Consider the following 22,023-nt stretch of genomic DNA (forward strand, 5'->3'; position numbering starts at 1 on the left):
AAAAAGTGGTGGGGTAAATTTCCTAATTCTCTACCCTCACCCCAACTCCCCGTTCCCAAATCATGAAGCCACTTCTCACTTATCTAGAGTCATGTGTGCCTCTGGTTCCTTTCCATCTCATACTAGCCCTAAAAAGTCCTTGGTCTCTCCCCTGTAAACACATCTGCTTGGGCTGAGAAACACTAAAAACAACCAACAGAATTTGCTTCCCCAAATTCCTATCCAAGGATTATTCCTAAGGGACGCTAGCAACTGTCTCGTGGTCAAGCTTGTTTGGGGAAATTGGGGTAAACAACCAGGCTTCGCTCGTACAGAACTTTTTTTTTTTTTTTTTTTTTTGTGCCTTTTTAGGGCCACACATATGGAAGTTTCCAGTCAGAGCTGTAGCTGCCAGCCTACGTCACAGTCATAGCAACTTGGGATCTGAGCCGGGTCTGCAACCTGTACCACAGCTCATGGCAATGCCATATCCTTAACCCACTGAGTGAGGCCAGGGATCGAACCTGCATCCTCATGGATGCTAGTCGGGTTCATTTCTGCTGAGCTACAACGGGAACTCTCTCTCCTGCGGAACTTCTCTAAGCCTCTTCTGAGGGCTGTGTGATGTAACTCCCTAAGAGCAGGACAGGACAAGCTGCGTTTCCCCCATGCAGGCACATAGGACCCTTGTCCACTTCAAGCACCTCCTTTTGCATGGACAGAATGGAGAGTATGTCGCTTGGTCAGCCTTCCTGCCCTTCTCTGAACTTGGATGGCCCTTGCTGCCTGAACCACTCCTCTGGGGCTTATCAACCCCTGACAAACAGGCATCACGTTGCCTTCTTATTTCCCACTGCCTGTCCTGTTCTTTCTTGGCCCCCAGTGCCACAGGGATAACTGAAGCAGGGGAGGCATTTACCAGAGGGTTTTTGTCCTCAGTAACCAGCCCCTCCCATGCACAGCTCTCCTGCAGCAGCTGCAACAGGCCCACAGATGCCTCTGCACCCTCAGGGCAAAGCCCTAGGAGGAAGGAGGCTCTAACAGAGGGGCAGGTTTGGGACAACCTTGTGGGGAAGGGAAGAGAGGCAGGGGGACTGAGTCTGATGGTTGTCTTTGCTGTCCCCTCTTGGGGTGGAAGTTCAAGGAGCAGCGGAAACCTCTGCTGGTGTGGGTGATCCTGGGAACACGTGTTGGAAGGTGTGGGCAGGGCATGGGGAGGAGGCTGTGAGCCTCCAGGAGCCATCCTCACTTGGCGCCCACATGTAGAGGCCAGCAAGGGGACAATGAGGACCTGAGGCCAGGATGGAGCCTCAGAGGGGTAGTCTGGTGCTGAGGCAAGGTTTCGCTCATGGACAGCAATGGGAATGCCCTCTTATGCCAAAAGGCCAGGGCCCAGCCTGACACTGCAGGAGAGACCAAAACAGGGACTGGAACTGGTGTGACACTGTTTCAACCTGAACAGACAGGGCTACACTAACTGGCAAGTTAGCCTCCCTCCCCGGTGAGAGGGACTCCACAACCTCCACACACCCAGTGCCCCTGTCACCCCCCAAAAGAAATGCATAGCCCAAGGGCACAGGCTCTGTGGAGGCTGACCTTGGTGTGGACGGCGGTGACCAGGCTGGCCCACTTCTCTGGGGTCTTGGTCCTGTACAGCTTGGAGGGGATGCAGCTGGGCAGCAGCTCCTGGATGGCCTCACTCCGCGCCGAGGCACCAAGATGCACATAGCAGTGCTGAGCCAGAAACGCTACAAGCTCTTCCTCCTGCACAGCCCAGGGGATACACAGGGGGTGGGGGAATGTGTGAAAACCCCCTCCCCCAGGCTGTTCTCACCCCAGCACAGCAGAGGCTACCAGCCACCCTTCCTCGACATGGCAGAACCATCATGTGCCCTGACCAGGCCCGGACTCGGGCTGTGCCCAACCTCCCAGCAGCCTTGTCTGAGCCCTGCAGCCCTCTGCCTGAGAATGAGGGGCCTGGGTGGAACTTTGAGGCCTGGGTGGAACCCCAACTTGGCTTTCTTTTCTTTTTAGGGCTGCATCTGTGGCATATGGAAGTTCCCAGGCTAGGGACTGAATCGGAGCCACAGCTGCTGGCCTACACCACAGCCATAGCAACCTGGGGTCTAAGCCAAGTCTGTGACCTACACCACAGCTCACAGCAATGCCAGATCCTTAACCTGCTGAGCAAGGCTAGGAATCAAACCCGCATCCTCAGGGAGTTCCCGTCGTGGCGCAGTGGTTAACGAATCTGACTAGGAACCATGAGGTTGTGGGTTCGGTCCCTGCCCTTGCTCAGCGGGTTAAGGATCCGGCGTTGCTGTGAGCTGTGGTGTAGGTTGCAGACGCGGCTCGGATCCCGCGTTGCTGTGGCTCTGGCATAGGCCGGAGGCTACAGCTCCGATTCGACCCCTAGCCTGGGAACCTCCATATGCCGCGGGAGCGGCCCAAGAAATAGCAAAAAAAGACACAAACAAACAAACAAACAAAAAAACCCCGCATCCTCATGTACACTATGTCAGGTTCTTAACCAGCTGGGCCACTAAGGGAAGTTCCCAGAACTGCTTTCTGAGTGGAGTAAGTGTGGGCAAGGCCTTTACCCTCTCTCTCCTGTCCTCCCTGGGAAAGGGTGATCAGAGGCCACCCCAGCAGGGCTTCTGCAAGAACTCCTCTGGAGAGAAGGCTTTGTAAGTCACCAGGCATGGCCCAGCACAGAGAAAGGTCCTTGCTCCAGGAGCCCCACAGGGGCCAAGCAGTCTTGTTCTTTCCAGGATACCAAAACCTTGCCCAGCCACCTAGCTGCCTGCCCTCTGGGTCCCCTGCCCCCACCTCTCCCTGCCACTGCCTATTCCAGGCAGGCCTCTGGTACTGCTGCTGCTACCTCTGATCCCCAGAGCAGCATTCCCCAAGTTCAGGCCTAGGGAGTTCTGCACCTGCTGAACAGGGGCAGTGCTTCCCCAGGAATTGAGGTGCCCAAGCTCCCGTCCCTCAAGTTTACCACCATATAGAGAGCTCTGGTGACTCCCTGAACTTTCTAGATTAGGTCAGAGCCTCAGAGAGGTAACTTAACTTTCAAAGGTCACATTGTCAGGAAGAGGCACAGGTGGGACCCAAACTCAAGTGGTGGGGTTCCAAGGCCGCGTTCTTGACCCCAGGCCCTGCTGCCCCTAAGCAGCTGCTGTGGTGAGGCCAGGTGGGTGTGGGGCTGACTGGAGGCCTTCCCCACCTGCTGCAGGAGCCCAGAGGGGCCCAGGGGGGCCCAGGGACCTGCACCAGGGAGGATCCCTGGTCCACTCCTTTCCCTGGGCTCCCAGAAGCACATCTCTGGTGGCCGCAGCCCAGATGGCCTTGTTCTGTCCCCCGAAGCGCCTGCTCTGGAGCAGGACTCTTCCTAAGGCTGTCTGATGCATGGGTCTTCAGGGTCCTGATGGTTGGGGTCCTCTCACCTTCTCGAAGCTGTACTCGCTGGACCAGACCCCGTGGAGGATTTGGCGATAAATGAGCTGGGTGCTGACTGGGTCCTCTTGGGAGTTGTGCCACGGGGTGAAGAACTCCTTCCGGAAGTAGAGGCGCCAAGGCGACTGGCGCTCGGTCTCCCCCCTCTCCCGGGCCAGCTGCTCACATTGGGCCACAGCATCCATCACATGGTCGCGCCCGCTGCCCAGGGACCAGAACTGAGGGTGGAAATTGCGGCGGCAGGAGTGAACAGCTGCTGTGCTCCAGGCCCCATGGGGACACCTGCCCTTGGCACACACTGGCAGACCAGACAACAAGAGCTGCCTGGACAACCTCAGGGCTCCTCCCCAAGGGGTGTGGCCTGGCAATAACCCCTGCCAGTGGGGGGGCCCCCCTCCCACAGGAAGGCCCTCTTAACATGTTGGAACACCTTGATTAGTTGGTTGTCATGAGCTTATCTGGGCCTAGTCGGGGCAGGGGTCCTGGGCATCCGGGGGGACAACAATGTGGGGTTCAGGTGAGGCAGTGATTGTGTGACACCCCCCTCCCATTGCTGCATGGGAATCTGAGCTCCCCGCATGGGGGAGTGAAGCAGGATGTGAGCTGCTCAGGTATGGTAACAGGCCTGCCAGGTGAGCATGTAGCACTGTTTGGGGTCGAGGTACAGCTACTGGACTAAGTGTGTGAGTGCTGAGGCAGGAGGACAGGCTGCCTAGTTAGGAGGCACGTCTATGAGAGGGAGTTTGTATTTTCTTAGCAGCCAGAAAGGCAAGCGGCAGCTAGGCTAGCATGGTGCAAGGGTTGGCGCTGGCCTGCATGTATGAAGAAGGTGGGCAGTGGATGGGACCCCTGGCCAGTACCTTGTCATACACGGCAACCTGCAGAGAAAAGCCCAGGCAGTCGCTGAGGCCCTGTTTGTGGGCGATGTGCAGGCAGACTTCCCTAGACGTGGAGGCTGAGTCCACCATAATGGTCAGGCTCTCGCCCGTCGCCAAGGTGACATGGATGGGGATGTGCTTCTTGGATTTGACCGCCTGGGGTAGACAAAGACTTAGGTCCTCTGCCCAGGAAGCCCCTGGGCTCAGCTGCCCGCGCTGGAGCTCCTGGAGCCCTGGGCCGGAAGGCCAGCCCACCACCCTCTTCCCAGCCTGGTGGCCCTGCAGGCCCATCCCCATGGGTTCCGAGTGTTGGGCCTTCTGAGGCCCTGCCTGGTTCTGCAGGGAGTTAACACAGTCCTGGCCAAGAGAGGGTTGCTGAGCTGACAGACTATCAGGGGGCAAGAGGCGTGTTGCCCACGGTGCTGTGGAGGTACTCCCTGCCCGCCTTCCACCCCCCTGGGGTGTGACTTGCAAGTGGAAGGCCTCGTTTTAACATGAGAGCTTAGGCCAAGTGTCTCAGAACCACAGAAAGTCAAAAGCTCTTGGAAATGGCCACATCTTGTATTCCGGAACGTTTTGGGATCCAAGGAAGCTACTGTTCTTCTGTGTATGGCAGGGTGTGAGCTCGGCCACACAGCTGCTGCAAGTTCATGTGCAACTCCAAGGTACATGGGCAGAGCAGGTAGATAATGTGGAAGAGAGAGAGGTCCTGTGAACTTGGGTGACAGGGCAAGGATGGGAGTGAGTGTGGCGGGAGGTCACCCTGGCATAGGGCACCATGGAGCAGGGGTGGGTGCCTTCCAGGAGCTGCAGGTATAGTGGGGGACAGGGGTGTCCCCTCAACCCTGCCTGCTTCCGAAGGACCTTTCCTGAGGAATTCATGGGTGACACAAACGACAATGACACCAATGAGGACAACCTTGGGTGACTATGAAATGCAAATGTCCCCAAGTGGACTTCTTGTCCCCTTCAGCTAGCAGGGCCCTAAAGGAATGTGGATTTAGATGTGGGGATGGCATTTTTGAAGCCTGGGCCAGGATCCCACGTGGGGCTCAAGGGATGCTGGCACACAAGGCACCACGTGGGGTTGGGGGGCCCAGAGCACACACTTCCTGATGGCAGGACAAAAGCACCTCATGAGCTATTCTAGAGGAGCCCTGGGGCCTGGCCTTGTCCCATACTCATGCTCTTGTGGGCTCCTACCTGCAGCTCCAGCCAGGAGGGGGGCTCCATGCGCACCCCGTTGACACAGGTGCGTTTCAGGCGCTCAGCACAGAAGGGCCCGTAGCTGGCTGGCCCTTGACCAATGAAGTTCAGCAGATACTGGTGGGCAAGGAAGGGAAGGGAAGACACTTAGAATGGAGGCCACTTTCTACTTACTGTCCAGATCCTAGAAACTTTAAGACTAACTGTAACTATGTGAGGTGATAGGTATGTTACCTTTCCTGGTAATCATTTTGCAATATACACCTATGTAAAATCACTACACTATACACCTGATGCTTGGACAATATGTCAACTCTGTATCAGTAAAACTGGAAAAAAATTTAAATGAAAATAAAAATGATAACAGTGTGGGCAAAGGTGCACAGACATGGGGCTCTCACACTATAAGAAGGAATATAAATTGGCACATTTCTGAGGAGCCATTTGTCAATATGTTTTAAATAATAGATAGTTTCTTTTTTCTTTTTTCTTTTTAGGGCCATACCTGCAGCATATGGAAATTCCCAGGCTAGGGGTCCAATCAGAGCTGCAGCTGCAGGCCTGCGCCACAGCCACAGCAACACCAGATCCGAGCGGCATCTGTGACCTACAAGGCAGCTTGCGGCAATGCCAGATCCTTACCCCACTGAGTGAGGCCAGGGATTGAACCCGCATCCTCATGGATACTAGTTGGGTTCTTACCCCGAGCCACAGCAGGAACTCCTAAATAGTGCATAGTTTTATAATGTGTGTGTGTTTTTTTTTTTTCTTTTTCTTTTTAGGGCCATGCCCACGGGCGTATGAATTCCCAGGATAGGGGTTGCATTGGAGCTGCAGTCACCACAGCAACACCAGATCTGAGCTGCATCTTCAATCTACACCACAGCTCAAGGCAATGCTGGATCATTTACCCACTGAGAGAGGCCAGGAATCAAACTTTTGTCATCATGGATATTAGATTTGTTTCCACTGAGCCACAACGGGAACTCCCTAAAATGCGTGGACTCTTTGACCTAACAATTCCAACCTATCATAAAGGCAGATATATAGCTTCTAATCATGGTGGTATTGATGGTGATGGGCAAAGGGAAGATGATCCTAAATGTCCGTCAATGAGTAAAATTCGCTCTGGGATAGCTCTCAGAGATGGCATGAGTACTGCTATTTGGGAAAAGTTTCTGACATGAGAATACACTTATGGAGATAAGTGAAAACTTCAGAAAAGCTGATTTTCAAAATACATTTGACAAGATGTTTTGAAAAATTTTCAAATCTTTTTCTTTCGGTCTATTTTTTTTGGCTGCACCCATGGCATGTGGAAGTTCCCAGGCCAGGGATCAAACTCATGACACAGCGGTGACAATGCTGGATCCTTCACCCACTGAGTGTGGCCAGATATCGAACCCGTGTCCTCATGTATGCTAGTTGGGTTTGCTAACCACTGAGCCATGACAGGAACTCCGCATAATACTTTTATAATCACAACCAAAAGGCATCAGTAATGAAGCCTGGGGGCTCTAATACTTGGACCACCTCTCTCATTAGTTCTAAGGCCACAACAGAGATGCTGTAGTCAGTCTCTAGTGGGTGCCCACACTTGGAATACCCTTGCCTTCTCAATGCCCATTTCGCCTACCACCTCACTGTCTCCTGGTGACGGAGCCCAGGGGAGATGATCCTGCAGATCCTGATTAGGGGCCAGAAGAAGCATTCTCTCTTATAGACAAGAAGCAGGCCCAGACAAGCCCAGGATGCCGCTCATCCTGGCCTGCAGAAGCAGGTGAACCCCGCCATGGGCTGGGATTTTTAGATCTGCTCCAGAACCCTGGGCCCACTCATGTCACCCCTGCCTTCATCCCCTACCCCCAGCCCTCCCCACCTTCATGAGCCTCTCGGAGGGCGGGAAGCAGCCCAGGCACAGGCTAAGCAGGATCCAGCCCCGGGCCAAGCTGCTCTTTTTGTAGTTCTCAGACAGCTGCTTGCAGATCTGGCAGTAAATCTCATCCCTGAAAGACACAGAATGTTGGGGGGCCAGGCCAGGGGTTGGCTCTGGGGGAGAGGAGGAGACAGGAGTGCAGGGGCAGCACACAGCTCCTCTTGCACCCTGCTGGGGCCATGTTTGCAGGGAACCTCCAGCCTCCTCACCTCCAATTGTGCACATTGGCCTCACATCCAGGCCCAGTGTAGACCCTTCATCCTTCTGGACTGTGCTCCCTCCAGTGTCTTCCCAGGGCTCTGTGCCCCCACTCCTGTCTCACCAAGGCCTTAGCCCCTCCTCCTTACTGTCAGTCATCTTGGTCCCCTGGGCCTTTGCTCCCTCCCTCACCAACTCTGCCCTCAAGACCTTGGCCCTCCAGCTGTGGGGCACGGATGCAGTGAGGGTCCAGGGGTCTCCAGCCAAAGCCTTCCCTCTATTAGGCCAGCCCATACTGATTGGCTCCTTTCCTTAAGCCCACAATTTATTCTTTTTTTTTGCTTCTTAGGGCTGCACCTGCAGCATATGGAAGTTCCTGGGCTATGGGTTGAATCAGAGCTGCAGCTGCTGGCTTACACCATAGCCATAGCAACCTCGGATCTGAGCTGAGTCTGCAACCTACACCACAGCTCACGGCAATGCTGGATCCTCAATCCACTGAGCAAGGCCAAGGATCAAACCCTCATCCTCATGGATGCTAATCAGGTTCATTAACTGCTGAGCCACAATGGGAATTCCAACCCCACAATTATTCCAAACCTTTCCCCTCTGCCTAGAGGTCTCCACTGTTACCCTGAATGTAGCCCCCCTCACCCCCTGCAGGGAGAAAAGTGGAGACCTCATGGGAGAACCCCTCAACTCCTCAGCTCCTGAGAGCCAGTGAGGGGACTGGTATCCTGAATAGGGTGAGGTGGGGACTGACCTGAGACTGGGCCGCAGGATGGCGAAGCCCACGATGAACTGCACCTTCTCCAGATTGGACATGGGTCGTTCTGAGAGGGGACCATCAGACGCCTCTTCTCCAATGTTCAGCTGGCTGGCCACCTTGAAACACAGAGGCAGCAGTCAGGACAGCCCTGATCCTCCCCCTCCCCCCCGTTTTTTTTCCTTTTTAGGGCCGCACTCATGGCATATAGAGGTTCCCAGGCTAGGGATCCAATAGGAGCTGTAGCCACTGGCCTACGCCATAGCAACGCTGGATCCGAGCCATGTCTGCAAACTACACCACAGCTCATGGCAATGCCAGATCCTTAACCCACTGAGCAAGGCCAGGAATTGAACCGATGTCCTCATGGATGCTATCTGGGTTCGTTAACTGCTGAAATCCTTTTTTTTTTTTTTTTTTTTTTTTTTTGTGCTTCTTAGGGCCACAACCGAGGCATATGGAGGTTCCCAGGCTAGGGCTCCAATCACAGCAACAGCTGCTGGCCTACACCACAGCCACAGCAATGCAGGATCGAGCCTTGGCTGCGACCTACACTGCAGCTCACGGCAACACCGGATCCTTAACCCACTGGGCGAGTCTAGGGATGGAACCCACAACCTCATGGTTCCTAGTCGGATTCGTTTCTGCTCTGCCACAACAGAAACTCCTTTTTTTTTTTTTTGGTCTTTTTAGGGCACCACCAGTGGCATATGGAAATTTCCAGGCTAGGGGTGGTGGAATCAGAGCTGCATCTGCCAGTCTACACCTATAACTATAGCAACTCGGCATCCAAGTCATGTTTGCAACCTACATGTTTGCAACCTACATAGCAGCTCACAACAATACTGGATCTTTAGCCTACTGAACAAGGCCGGGGATCAAACCCTTGTCCTCATGGATACTAGTCGGGTTTGTTACCACTGAGCCACAACAGGAACTTCTGATTCTTCCCATATATAAAGGAGGATGTGGGTGCTGGGACCAGGCTGGGGTCCTCTGTCCCAGGGCTCACCTGGCCTGTGACCCTGGAGGACCGCTTCAGCTTCATGGATGAGATGTCCTTGGTCCCTCTGTCCCTGCGGCTGGGCCTCTGTGGATAGAGACAGTTTCTGAGGGAAGGTGAGCTGGAACAGTTCCTCCAAATCTGACCCGACAGCTGCTTAGGGTGGGGGCTAGTCTCCAGTTCACCCCGCTGTTTCCCAGTCTGATTCACAAAGCAGCGTGTGCACCCTCATCTCTGCTGAGCTGTTCAACACTGAAGCATGCATCCTCCTCCTCAGGGCTGGGTGAGGAGACACAGGCCAGGGAAGGCAAGAAACCGGACAAAAACTACCCGGCCAGTCACCAGCCCTCTGGGCTCAGGACTGTTCTGATTCCAATGCTTGGATGTCTTGCCAGTCAAGCAGGCTGGATCTGTGCCCAGGTGCTCAGGACAGCCCCAGGCTATGGTTCTTCTCAGTGACAATTTGGCAGATGAATTGGAATACACTCTGCCCACTGCCAGGTTGGGGCTTTGCCAGTGGATCAGGACTCTAGGCTGTGGGGCCTGGGCTGGGTGAGGAAGGTTCTACCTCCAGCCATCAGGATCTGCTGGTTCTTTCTCTCTTTTCTTCTTTTTAGGGCCGCATGTGTGGCACATGGAAGTTCTCAGGCTATGGGTAGAATCGGAGCCGTGGCTGCCAGCCTACACCACAGCCACAGCAATGCAAGGTCCTTAACCCACTGAGCAAGGCAAGGGATGGAACCTGCACCCTCATGGATACTACTCGGGTTTGTTACCCCTGAGCCACAGTGGAAACTTTAGGATCTGCTGGTTTTCTTAGGCAGGGGTCACACCTTGTCCTAATGGTAACATGAGAAGTTGCCACCTAAATTAGAGTTCAGTGTGCAATGGGCTTGGGCTGGGTTGGGCCCAAGTCTAGAACTGGGCACACAGGGGCCAAGTGTAAGACATGTTAGCTGGCAAGGAAGGGTGGGCAGCACTTATGGGGGGGTTTGAGGTTGGGGGCTCAATAAATGTGCAGGAAGGAACACTTGAGATCTGACCTCTGGGAAGCCAGGCCTGCTTCTCCATGTGCTTACCTTCCAGAGGTGTTGGTAGCTGGAGTACCTCCCAGTGTCACCTCCTTGAGTGGTGGCCAGCCTCCAAGGTGGCCCCTGGTGACCCCTGCCTCCTGACACTCTTGCCCACCGTGGTATGTAGGCATTGCATCTTCCTTCCTCTTTCTCCCTTAGGTCACTCATTCTGGAGGAAGTGTACTGTGACAACCCTTGAGCAGCCCAGTGGAGGGGCCCAGGTGGCCAGAATTGAGGCCTCCCATCAGCAGCTACATGAGGTAACCCATTTAGAAGAAGATCCAAGAGCCCCAGTCAAGCATCTGGATGACAGCTTGACTGCAACCTCTTTGGAGACCTTGAGCCAGAACTAATTAGCTCAGCCACTCCTGACCCTCAAAAAGTGCATGAGATAATAAACGTGGGCTGTTTCAGGCTGTCAGATTTAGGGGGCAATTTTTTTGCACAGCAGGGGTAACTATTACACTCTGAAGAGCCCACATCTCTAGAGCTCAGAGAGTCAGGGCAACTTGCTGGTAATTCCTGGACCAGATATGGCCACGTGATCCCAGGCTGAAGACTCCATTAGATTCCACAAAGGTAGTCTGCGCATAGGACTCACAGCTCTCTGATGTGATATCGTGATTTTTTTCCCCCCTTTTTACAGCTGCACCAGTGGTATATAGAAGTTCCCAGGCTCGGGATCAAACTGGAGCTGCATCTGCAAACTACACTACAGCTCATGGCAACACCGGAGCCTTAACCCACTGAGTGAAGCCAGGGATTGAACCCACATCCTCATGGATACTATGTTGGGTTCTTAACCCATTGAGCCACAACAGGAACCCAAATTGAGATTTATAATAAGAAATATATATTTGGCCTTTGTCCCCATTATTGGCACAGAGCTCCTAAAACACTTGTAATTTCTTGTGATAAAAGTGTCTTTTTATGTTAATGAGGTGACTTTGGAAAGCACCTAAGGGTGGGGCTGGCTGCCAGTGGACAAAGGGAGAGGGCAGGGCCTGGAGACTGAGTTCAGCGGCCAATGCTTAGTCGATCATGTCTGTATAATGAGGCCTCCATAAACCCCCAATAGGACAGGGTTCAGAGAGCTTCCAGGTTGGTAAACATGTGGCGATCTGGCAAGAGTGGTGCCTGGAAAGGGCATGGAAGCTTCCTCATTTTTCTCCATACCTGACTCTATGCATCTCTCCCATCTGGCTGTTCTGAGTTGCATCCTTTTATAATAAACCAATAACCTAGTAAGTAAAACATTTCTCTGAGTTTTGTGAGCTGCCCTTGCAAATTAATCGAATACAAGGAGGGGGTCGTGGGAACCTCCGATTTATAGCCAGTCAGTCAGCAGTATGAGGAACAATCTGGACCTACGATTGAAGTGAGGGCTGTCTGGAAGGACTGAGACCTGAACCAGTGGAATTTGACATTATCTCCAGGCAGATAGTGTCAGAATTGAGTTAAATTGCAGGATACCTAGCTGGTGCTGAGAATTCTTGGTGTGGGGAAAAACCCACATAACTGGAACTGGTGTCAGAATTATAAGCAGTCAGGGGCTCCAGCTGCTGGTGGCCCAAGTTCTGTCACTGCTGTGTAATTCCTTTGGACTATTCTTGGCTAATTCCACTGAGATTACATCATGAAACTTGGGCCTTAGGAAGGACTTCTGACCAAAAATGGATGTGCATTAACCTTCCATCAGAGGGCAGGGTAGAACGCGGGGAAAGAACTTGGTCTACGAATTCAGAAGTTTTCAAAGCCCAGCTGTCACACGTACCCACTGCAATCTGGGGGCAAGCCACGTCACTTCTCAGTTTCCTTGGCCATAATAAAACTTAATAATCCCTCCCTTGTAGGGACGGCTCATCTGGGAATTAACCGAAGAGAAGCAACTGACTCAGCACGTGGCCAGACGGTAACAACACCTGTTGTCGTTATCATTACTATTCTATACATTTGAATCCTGTATAGGTGAAACTCAGTATTCAGAGCCCTGGAGACCCTTCCCTATAGTGACTGCATAATTCACAGAGACCTGGGTGTAACGCCTGACCTAGAGTTCCTGAGTACAATTCAAGACCGAAAACATCCCAGGGGCCTCTGGGTTCAGTGAGTAATGTTCGCTCCATGTCTTGCCACCCCTTTCTGGTCCAGCACCCGCGGGGCCCTGAGACTGGAGGGCATCTGCTATTTTTTTGGGGGGGGGGAGGTGCCCTGTGGCACATGGAGTTCCTGGGCCAGAAATCAGATCCACACCTATGCTGCAGCTGCGGCAATGCCAAATCTTTAACCCACTGGGCACCAACTGTGGTGGGCCGGGGGATCGAACCTTCGTTCCAACGCTGCAGAGATGCCACCGGTCCCACTGTGCCACAGTGGGAACTCTGGGCATCTGCCCTTTGGGCCACCATCACCACAAACCTGTGACGATCCGCCTTGCTGTGGAAGCTGAGTGCTGCTCCCCTTATCCAGGGCGTCGTGGATCTGCCGCATCACCGAGCCATCTCGCAGGGTGTTCCTGGCAAAGAGCACTGGCTCCGGAAGGTCCCCCATGAACCTCAGGATGATGCTCCACACAGCCAGGGCGGCCTGGGGACATGGGGACAGAGCACCCGGCTGGACTCCAGCTCACACACAGCATGGAACCCACAGGATCCTGCCCCTTCCTTGTTCCCACTGAACTCGATGGAGGCCTGAGCCACCAGAAACCAGAGGGGCAGGTACCGAGCAGTCAGCATCGTCCTCGTGGTAGAGAAGAGGGTATCGGAGGGGCCGCCGGATGTGTACGTGGCTGGCGGATTTCTGGAAGTAGGTCATGGCGAACTTGGGGAAGGTGTACTCAGCCAGGCCGTCCTCATCCTCCTCGGGCTCCTCCAGCATGGGGACTGTGTCCAGGTCGACCTCGGGCAGCTTCTGGGTCTTCACGTCCAGATCCTGGGTGTCAGTGAGAAGGAGGGGGCAGCTGTCCTTTCAGATGTTATCTGGCAGTGTGTGTGCATCTTTGGGGCCAGGGAGCGCCAAGAAGATTCTGTCTGGTTATCAACAGGGTGCAGAATTATCCATTCCTCCCCTTCCCCTGCCCTCAATGGTGCTGGACCCCACCTGGTGGGTGCTGGATGGGCCTCGGTGTGAAAGCCACAGGTACATGGCAGTGTGCCCTCAGAGCCCTCTGCCTGCAGATCTGGGCACTCTGGACACCCCTCACTCCCTGCCTGCTCAGCCACCCCCACTGCACAGATGTTGGAGGTTACGATGGGGAGTGGAGTGGAGCATGGATGGGAGGAGGGGAGAGTATGAGCACCTGGGGAGGGGGTGCCAAGGCCCAGAGCAGGGCTCAGGGAGAGTCAGCAAAACAGCCCCAGAGCTGTCCTCTCCTGCAGGCCCTTCCACCCTGCCACCTCCCTACTCCATCGGACACAGTCTCCTCCTGCCATGTGTTAGCTTTCTAAATTGGGCCCCCAGGTTACATTCTGCAAAAGCAGCAGCCGCCAAGGTGCTCTGTGACAGGAGCCAAATGATCATGGGAAAAGCTGCCTGATTGAAAGCCCGGTAACTCTTGCACAGTAAAATCTCCCAGAAGCCTTGCAGGTAAGAAACCTGCTTGCTTGAAAGTAAACAGAAACCCACACTCTTTTCTTTGCCTCTTCGCCCAGGACCACAGAATTCACTTCCCCACCTATTCTGTCAGCCCCTGAGCTGAGTCTTAGCTTCCTAGTACAGCTTAGAAGTGGGCTGTCAGGGACTTGACAAGGCCCCCCAACCCCCTGCCTCCTTGCCAGGCCGGACCCTTGAATGGCAGGGCCCATCTTACCTCGAAGCGTGGTGGGGCTGGACCCTCCTGCCCGCCGACCAGGGAAGGTAGGAAGCCGAACACCTGCTCTACCATCTCTGTGTCGGTGATGGTGTCGTAGATAGACTTACGCTTCCGGCTGGGGACCACGTTTGGGCTCTTCTGCTCTACAGCCGGGATGGCCAGAGGCTCCTGCACAGACACCCCACGGGGCCACGGTCACCACAGGCCTGGCTGGGGCAGCAAGCCCCGCACAGAAGCCAAATAAACCTCCTCTCGCCCCTGTCTGTCCAAATGCATTTTGCTAAAAAATAATAGCAAGAGGGCCTGGAGATCCACCAGCCTGGGCTTCCCGTTTCCCAGTGGAGAATCAGAGGTCCAGAGAGGAAAGATGCTGGTTTGTCCCCACATGGTACCATGACAAACACCATCAACCCCCCCCCCCCCCGCTCCCCGAACCTGGCTGCAAAACCCACTCAAGCCCACTCAGTCCCTTCACTCAAAGAGCCCAGAGACTCCCATGGGAGAGGGCCCTAGGCCTGCCCTGGTTGTGGCCTGTCTGGGGCTATACGGGTGCAGGGTGTGCTGTGACGTGGCTGACACTCTGCTCTCTTTCCTGTCTTGGCCACCGTTCTAGTGCTTTGCTCAGTGGACCTGTTTTCATCCACAGAGCAGGGGCAGGCATCATCCAACCCCTTTTCCTTATCATCATTGCCACATGAGCGAGAGCTGAGGAGTGGGGCTGCATCTCAGCTGCCCTCTGGATGGGGGAAGTGGGATCACGGGAGGGTGAAAATCCAAAACGAGGGGCTGTGCATCTTGGTGCCGCTGCCCTGCTCCCAGCCCTCCCCCTTCTCCTGCCCAGACTCTCCTCTTGGTATTTCTCTGTCCTCAGCCATCGGCTCATGGCCCAGGAACCAGGGGCCTTCCCTTTCCTCCGCGGAGCCCTGGCCTCCCATGACTCAGCTGGCCCTGGTTTCCTGAGCTTGCCAGGGACTAACCAGCCCTGCTGAGAAATTGTCCTTAAGGCTAAAGGGAGGGGGCCCAGGAGAGCTTGAATTCTGGATTCCAGGTATAGGACTGTCCTGCTGAGGTGACACGTCTCCTGTGAGCCCCAAGGTGTGAGCTAGGTGTGCCAGACTGTCGCATGAGGGCCTTCTACAGGAATAACTGCACCAGGAATGGGGCAGGTCTGGAGAGAGTCCTGTGTTGCTGCTCACTCCTCCCGTGTGCCCGCCCTCATTTGGGCCCAGACACCCCCTGCCTGCCCGAGACGGCAGTGACCACCTACACTGGCTTTCTGCCGCCTGAAGTTCCGCCGGGCAGCCATGCCCCTGGCGTATGCCTGGATGACCACCACGGCCTTTCTCCTGGCCTGAACTTGCTGGCGCACCAGGTAGCCCCGGCAGAAGGCCTGCAGTTGGACCATCCTCTGTCTCAGGGCCTGGAACTGCTTGGTCAGCAGGTGGCTGCGGGCAATGGCCTGAAGGCGCTCAAAACCCAGGAGGATCTGCAGAGGCAAGAAGGATGGGCATTCACAGAGCACAGAGAGGGGACAGAGAAGGAGAGGCAAGGTGTACTCATAGATTAGCTTCACAGTGGTCTGCTTTTGGGCAAAGCGCTGGTGCTAACCTTTTACCCACCTATGAGCAAGGGCATATTAAGTGAGCTACAAGGAGCTTAGAACAGACTCTGGCATGAAATAAGTGCTAAAGAAGTGGATTTTTTGTTTGCTTTTTCTTTTTAGGGCCACACCTGTGGCATATGGCAGTTCCTGGACCAGGGGAATCAGAACTGCAGCTGCCGGCTACACCACAGCCACAGCAATGCCAGATCCGAGCTGCACCTGTGACCTACAGCTCACAGCAACGCCAGATCCTTAACCCACTGAGCGAGGCCAAGGATCGAACCTGCATCCTCATGGTTACCAGTCAGATTCATTACTGCTGGGCCATGACAGGAACTCCTCTTCCTTTTCTCTTTTGCTGCATTCATGGTGTATGGAAGTTCCTGGGCCAGGGATTGAATCTGAGCCACAACTGCAACCTATCCCATAGCTGGGGCAACGAGGATCCTTAACCCACTGTGCCACATTGGGAACTCCCCTCAACATTTGTTTCTAACTGGACAGTTGTCCACTGCTCCTGCAGGCTCAGCCTCCCGAGTGAATCCTCTTACCAGCTTGAAGTTCCTCCTGTTGTAGTAGCCTCTCCACCCAGCCTGGAGGGTCACAGCTGCCTGCCTCTGCCTCAGAAATTCCTTCCTAGAAGCAGAAATGCAAGTTGGTGGTAACAACTGTGGAACTTTTAAAGCCTTGGGGGGAAAAGCTTTATTCATTTTGCATGTTTATCACTTTTATTATTGTTACACTGTTATTACACTCTCCGCAAATCACTGAAATGTTCTTGACTATCTTCACGGTCTCATGCTCATCTATAAATTTATTTTCTGCACCCCATCCTTGCATTAGTCATTCGATTCCAGAATGAGGTGTACTTTCTCCTAACAAGTTTCCATTCTGAAAAAAAATGATTTTGAAAGGAAGAGAAATAATGAAGTGCTGGGCAAAATGAATATGTACAATATTTCTTTTTGAGAAGGCTTTCTAGGCTGAAAGACCGGCAAGGAACTTAAAGCTACTGCCAAGCACTAAATTTGTGAATGAGGACAGTCCAGTTTTTAAAGTAGTTAGGAAAAAGTGTCCCCATTCCCCGTAAAGATCTATGAAAGGATAAAACCCATTTCCAACTTTTTACACCTTGCCAGACTCTTCCCGGTCTCTCTGGCCACTAGCCCACGTGTCCACCAGAAATCAGGTCAGAAATCTCAGGACCAGGGATTTCTCTGGGGGGCAGGTCAAGGCAGAGGGCAGCCCAGTCAGCTCCATGGAACTGCTCCCTCCACAGGGAGGAAAGTGGGCTGAAGATGGAGGAGGGAATGGAAAACCTGGCCTCTGGGGAGTCAGAGATGCATATGGAGGTACCTTTTATCCTGCATTTAACTGAGTTTTCTTATCACCTCTAATAATTTTTCAGTTTTCCTAGGTTTAGAACAGCAGATCTCAATCATATTAAAAATCATCTTTGGGGAGTAGGGGGGAGGGGGAATTGGATGCAGGTGGTTAAAAGGTTATAAGATAAATAAGTACTAGGGATGAAATGTACGTGATGACTATAGTTAACACTGCCTAATGGGATGCAGGAAAGTTGTTAAGAGAGTAAAGCCTAAGAAGGATTTTCAGTGCAAGGGAAAAAAATGTTTCTCTTTTCGTTTTTGTGTCTGTATGAGAGGATGGATGTTAACTAAACTTCTTGTGGTAATCATTTCTTGATGTATGTAAGTCAGTTCATTATGCTGTACACCTTAACCTTATAGTGCTGTAGGCCAATTATCTCTCAATAAAACTGGGGACAAAAACCTCCCAAACAATCAAGAAAAAAATCATTGATGCCTGAGCCCCACCCAGTCCAACTAAGTCAGAATCTTTGCTGTGGGAAGAGAATCTATATCTATACATCTACCCTTTTTTTTTTTTTTTTTTTTTTTTTGTCTTTTTAGGGCCACACCAATGGCATGTGGAGTTCCCAGGCTAGGGATCCAATTGGAGCTGTAGCTGCCGGCCTATACCACAGCCAGAGCAATGCTGTGGGATATGAGCTGCATCTGCAACCTACACCACAGCTCACAGCAACGCCAGATCCTTAACTCACTGAGCAAGGCCAGGGATCGAACCTGTGTCCTCATGGATACTAATTGGGTTCATTTCTGCTGAGCCACAAAAGGAACTCCTGTACATCTATCTATTTAATATTTTTTGGTACATGTACACACACATAAGGATTCTAATATAAAGCCAAAGAAAAACTGAATTATCTAAAAATAAGATAATTTGTTGGAGAGTTCCCTTGTGACACAGTGGGTTAAGGACCTGGCACTGTCACGGCAGTGGATTGGGTTGCTGCTGTGGCACGGGTTCATTCCTTGGCCCAGGAACTTCCACAGGCTGCAGGCATGGCCACAAAAAAAAAAAAAAAAAAAAAAAAAAAAAAGAAAGAAAGAAAGAAAGAAAAAAGAAAAAAGAGAGTATATGTCTTTAATATTTATACCGGTGGATCTCACCTGGGGGTGATTCTGGCCTTCACCCCAGGCACACTTAGCAATCCCAAGACATTTTTGGTTGTCATAAACGAGGCTGTGGGAGGAAGACGCTATTGGCATCTACTGTGTAGAATTTAGATGCTGCTAAACCCCCTACAGTGCCCAGGACAGCCCCAGTTCGAATCAGACTAGAAATCAATAATGGAAAGCCAACAGGAAAATCTCCAAACACTTGGAAACTAAAGAACATGCTTCTAAATAATCCATGGGCCAAAGAGGAAGTATCAAAGGAAATTTTAAAAAATTAACCAAATAAAAATGAAAACACAGGGAGTTCCCATTATGGCTCAATGGGTTAAGGACCCAGCGTTGTCCCTTCGAGGACACAGGTTTGACGCCTGGCCTCACTCAGTGGGTTAAGGATCCAGCATTGACATAAGCTGTGGTGTAGGTTGCAGATTCGGTTTGTGTCTGGTATTGCCTTGGCTGTGGCATAGGCCCCAGCTGCAGTTCCAATTTGATCCCTAGCCTGGGAACTTCCATATGTCTCATGTTTGGCCATTAAAAAAAAGAAGAAAAGAAAAGAAAAGAAAAAATACAACATATGAAAAAAATTGTGAGACAAAATTAAAGCAGGGATGAGTGAGAGATTTACAGCACTTTACGTTAGAGTAAAGCAAAAGCTTTGGATCAATCATCTAAGCTCCTACCTCAAGAATCTTTCTTTTTTTTTTTTTTTTTTTTTTTTTGGCTGTGTCTGCATCATTCAGAAGTTCCCGGGCTGGAGTTCCCGTTATGGCACAGTAGAAACAAATCTGACCAGGAACCATGAGGTTGCAGGTTCGGTCCCTGGCCTTGCTCAGTGGGTTAACGATCTGGCATTGCCATGAGCTGTAGTGGAGGTCACAGATGTGGCTAGGATCTGGTGTTGCTGTGGTTGTGGCTGTGGCTGGTAGCTATAGCTCTGATTAGACCCCTTGCCTGGGAAACTCCACATGCCACATGTGAAGCCCTAAAAAAAAAAAAAAAAAAAAAAAAAAAAAAAAAAAAAAAAAAAAAAACCTGGGCAATGGAACAGAACAGAGAACCCAGAAATAGACCCACAAATACGTCTGACTGCTTTGTGAAAAAAGTGCAAATCAATTCACTGAAGGAAGGATGGACTTTTCAATGAATGATGCTGGAACAACATACATAGCAAAAAAATTTTTAAAAGAACCTTGACCTAAGTCTTACATCCTATAAAAAAATTCACTTAAAATGAAAACAGATCATGGACCTAGGTATAAAATGTAAAACTACAGAACTTTAGGAAAAAAATGGGAGAAAATTTTCTGGCCAAAAGTTCTTAAAATTAACACCAAAAGCATGATCCATAAAAGGGAAATCTAATAAACTGCAGAGTTCCTGTTGTGGCTTGGTGGGTTGAGGACCTAACATTGTCTCTATGAGGATTTGGGTTCAATCCCTGGCCTCTCTCAGTGGGTTCAGGGTCTGGTATTGCCACAAGCTGTAGTGTAGGTCCCAGATGCGGCTTGGATCCTGTTTTGCTGTGGCTGCGGTATAGGCCAGCAGCTGCAGCTCCAATTCGACTCCTGGCCTGGGAACTTCCATATGCTCCAGGTGCAGCTATGAAAAGAAAAAAGAAAAAGAAAAAAGAGAACCCCTACCCCTAGCCCCAGCCTCCACAACTGCAAACTCTGTTAAGAGAATGAAAAGACAAGCTGTAGGCTGGGAGAAGATATATGAAAAACACACATTTAACAAAGGACTTACTAGTTTACAATATATAAAAAACTTTTTTTGGAGTTCTTGTTGTGGCTCAGCAGAAATGAATCTGACTAATATCCATGAGGATGCAGGTTTGATCCCTGGCCTCGATGAGTGGATTAAAGGATCTGGCGTTGCCATGAGCTGTGGTGTACGTCGCAGACATGGCTTGGATCTGGCGTTGCTGTGGCTGTGGCATAGGCCAGCGGCTACAGCTCTGATTTGACCCCTAGCCTGGGAACCTCCATATGCCACAGACGCAACCCTAAAAAGAAAAAAAAAAAATTTTTTTTTAACTCAACAAAGAATCTAGATAGAAAACAGGCAAACAATAGACCCGTCACCAAAGAGGAGAGATATATTGCAAATAAGCACATGAAAAGATGTTCAACATCATTAGCCTTTAGAGAAACATAAAACCAAAATGAGTTATCATTACACACCTGTCAGAATGGCTAAAATTAAAAAAATACTGACAACACCAAATGCTGGAGAAGATGCAGAGAAACCGAATAATTCATACACTGCTGGTAGGGTGTAAAATGGAACAGTTCCTCTGGAAAACAGTGGCAGTTTCTTAAACTAGAAAACATGTAACTACAATGTGACCCAGTAGTTTCACTCCTGGGCATTTATCCCAGAGAAATGAAAACTTACATCCACATAAAAGCCTGTACACAAGTGTCTATAGCAGCTTTATTCATAACAGCCAAATTCTAGGAACAGCCCAGATGTCCTTCAACAGGTAAATGGCTACACAAACTGTGGTCCATCCAGGCCATGGAATAATACTCGGCAATAAAAAGGGACAAATACTGATGCATGCAACAACTTGGATGAATCTTCAAAGAATTATGGTGATTGAAAAAACTCAACCCTATAGGCTATATGCTGTATAGTTCCATTGTCTAACATTCTTTTGTGTGTGTGTGTGTGTGTGTCTTTTTGCTCTTTCTTGGGCTGCTCCTGCGGCATATGGAGGTTCCTAGGCTAGGCGTCGAATCGGAGCCATAGCCACCAGCCTACGCCAGAGCCACAGCAACGCGGGATCCGAGCCGCGTCTGCAACCTACACCACAGCTCAGGGCAACGCCGGATCGTTAACCCACTGAGCAAGGGCAGGGATCGAACCCGCAACCTCATGGTTCCTAGTCGGATTCGTTAACCACTGCGCCACGAGGGGAAGTCCCCATTGTATAACATTCTTGAAGAGACAAAACTGAAGAAATGGAGACAGATTAGTGGTTGCAGTGGGGGAGAGGTTGAGGAAGGGGCAAAGGGGGGAGGAAGGAAGGTATGACCATGAAAGTACAGCACAAGGGACCCTTGTAGTGATGGAAATGCTGTGTCTAAGCCATTTCCATGTCAATGTACTGGCTGTAATATGGTGCTAATGTTTCCCAAGATGTTACCCCTGGGGGAAACTGGGTGAAGGGTACATGGGGAAGCCTATATCATTCCTTACAACTACACCTGATTCTCTGATTATCTCAAAAGAAATGTCATTAAAAATGCATCAGAGGAGTTCCCATTGTGACACAGGGGGTTAAGAACCCAACTAGTATCCATGAGGATGTGGGTTCAATCCCTGGCCCCGCTCAGTGGGTTAAGGATCCAGCACTGCCATGAGCTGTGCTGTATGTCACAGACATGGCTCAGATTCTCTGTTGCTGTGGCTAGGACGTAGGCTGTCAGCTGCAGCTCTGATTTGACTCCTAGCCTGGGAACTTCCATATGCCATGGGTGTAGCTCTTAAAAAAAAAAAATCATCAGAGAGTTCCCTAGTGGCTCAGGGATTTAAGGATCCATTGTTGTCACTGCAGCAGCTCAGGTCGCTGCTGTGGTGTGGGTTATATCCCCAGTCCTGGAACTTC

At 51.5% G+C, this 22,023-nt stretch overlaps 1 protein-coding gene across 3 annotated transcripts in view; it reads right to left on the minus strand.

Annotated features, from left to right (window-relative positions):
• Nucleotides 1-22,023, minus strand: part of MYO7B (myosin VIIB) — a 93,337-nt gene that overhangs the window by 11,947 nt on the left and 59,367 nt on the right. For all 3 annotated transcript variants that reach the window (XR_014829002.1, XM_021076153.2, XM_084998505.1), the window contains 12 exons: nucleotides 16,461-16,545; nucleotides 15,574-15,792; nucleotides 14,304-14,474; nucleotides 13,217-13,426; nucleotides 12,914-13,081; nucleotides 9,432-9,509; nucleotides 8,417-8,538; nucleotides 7,399-7,525; nucleotides 5,517-5,636; nucleotides 4,296-4,469; nucleotides 3,426-3,653; nucleotides 1,576-1,743 (listed from right to left, as the gene is read on the minus strand). Coding sequence is in view for 2 of the 3 variants with exons in the window: in XM_021076153.2 (XP_020931812.2) it covers nucleotides 1,576-1,743; nucleotides 3,426-3,653; nucleotides 4,296-4,469; nucleotides 5,517-5,636; nucleotides 7,399-7,525; nucleotides 8,417-8,538; nucleotides 9,432-9,509; nucleotides 12,914-13,081; nucleotides 13,217-13,426; nucleotides 14,304-14,474; nucleotides 15,574-15,792; nucleotides 16,461-16,545 (1,870 nt within the window). In the remaining variant the exon portion in view is untranslated. The remainder of the gene's footprint in view (nucleotides 1-1,575; nucleotides 1,744-3,425; nucleotides 3,654-4,295; nucleotides 4,470-5,516; nucleotides 5,637-7,398; nucleotides 7,526-8,416; nucleotides 8,539-9,431; nucleotides 9,510-12,913; nucleotides 13,082-13,216; nucleotides 13,427-14,303; nucleotides 14,475-15,573; nucleotides 15,793-16,460; nucleotides 16,546-22,023) is intronic.

Source organism: Sus scrofa, chromosome 15 (assembly GCF_054392235.1).
Source record: "Sus scrofa isolate SSC_HxYL_T2T_F1_AM1 chromosome 15, Sscrofa_HxYL_maternal_Yorkshire_Landrace_v2.0, whole genome shotgun sequence".
Lineage (NCBI taxonomy): Eukaryota > Metazoa > Chordata > Mammalia > Artiodactyla > Suidae > Sus > Sus scrofa.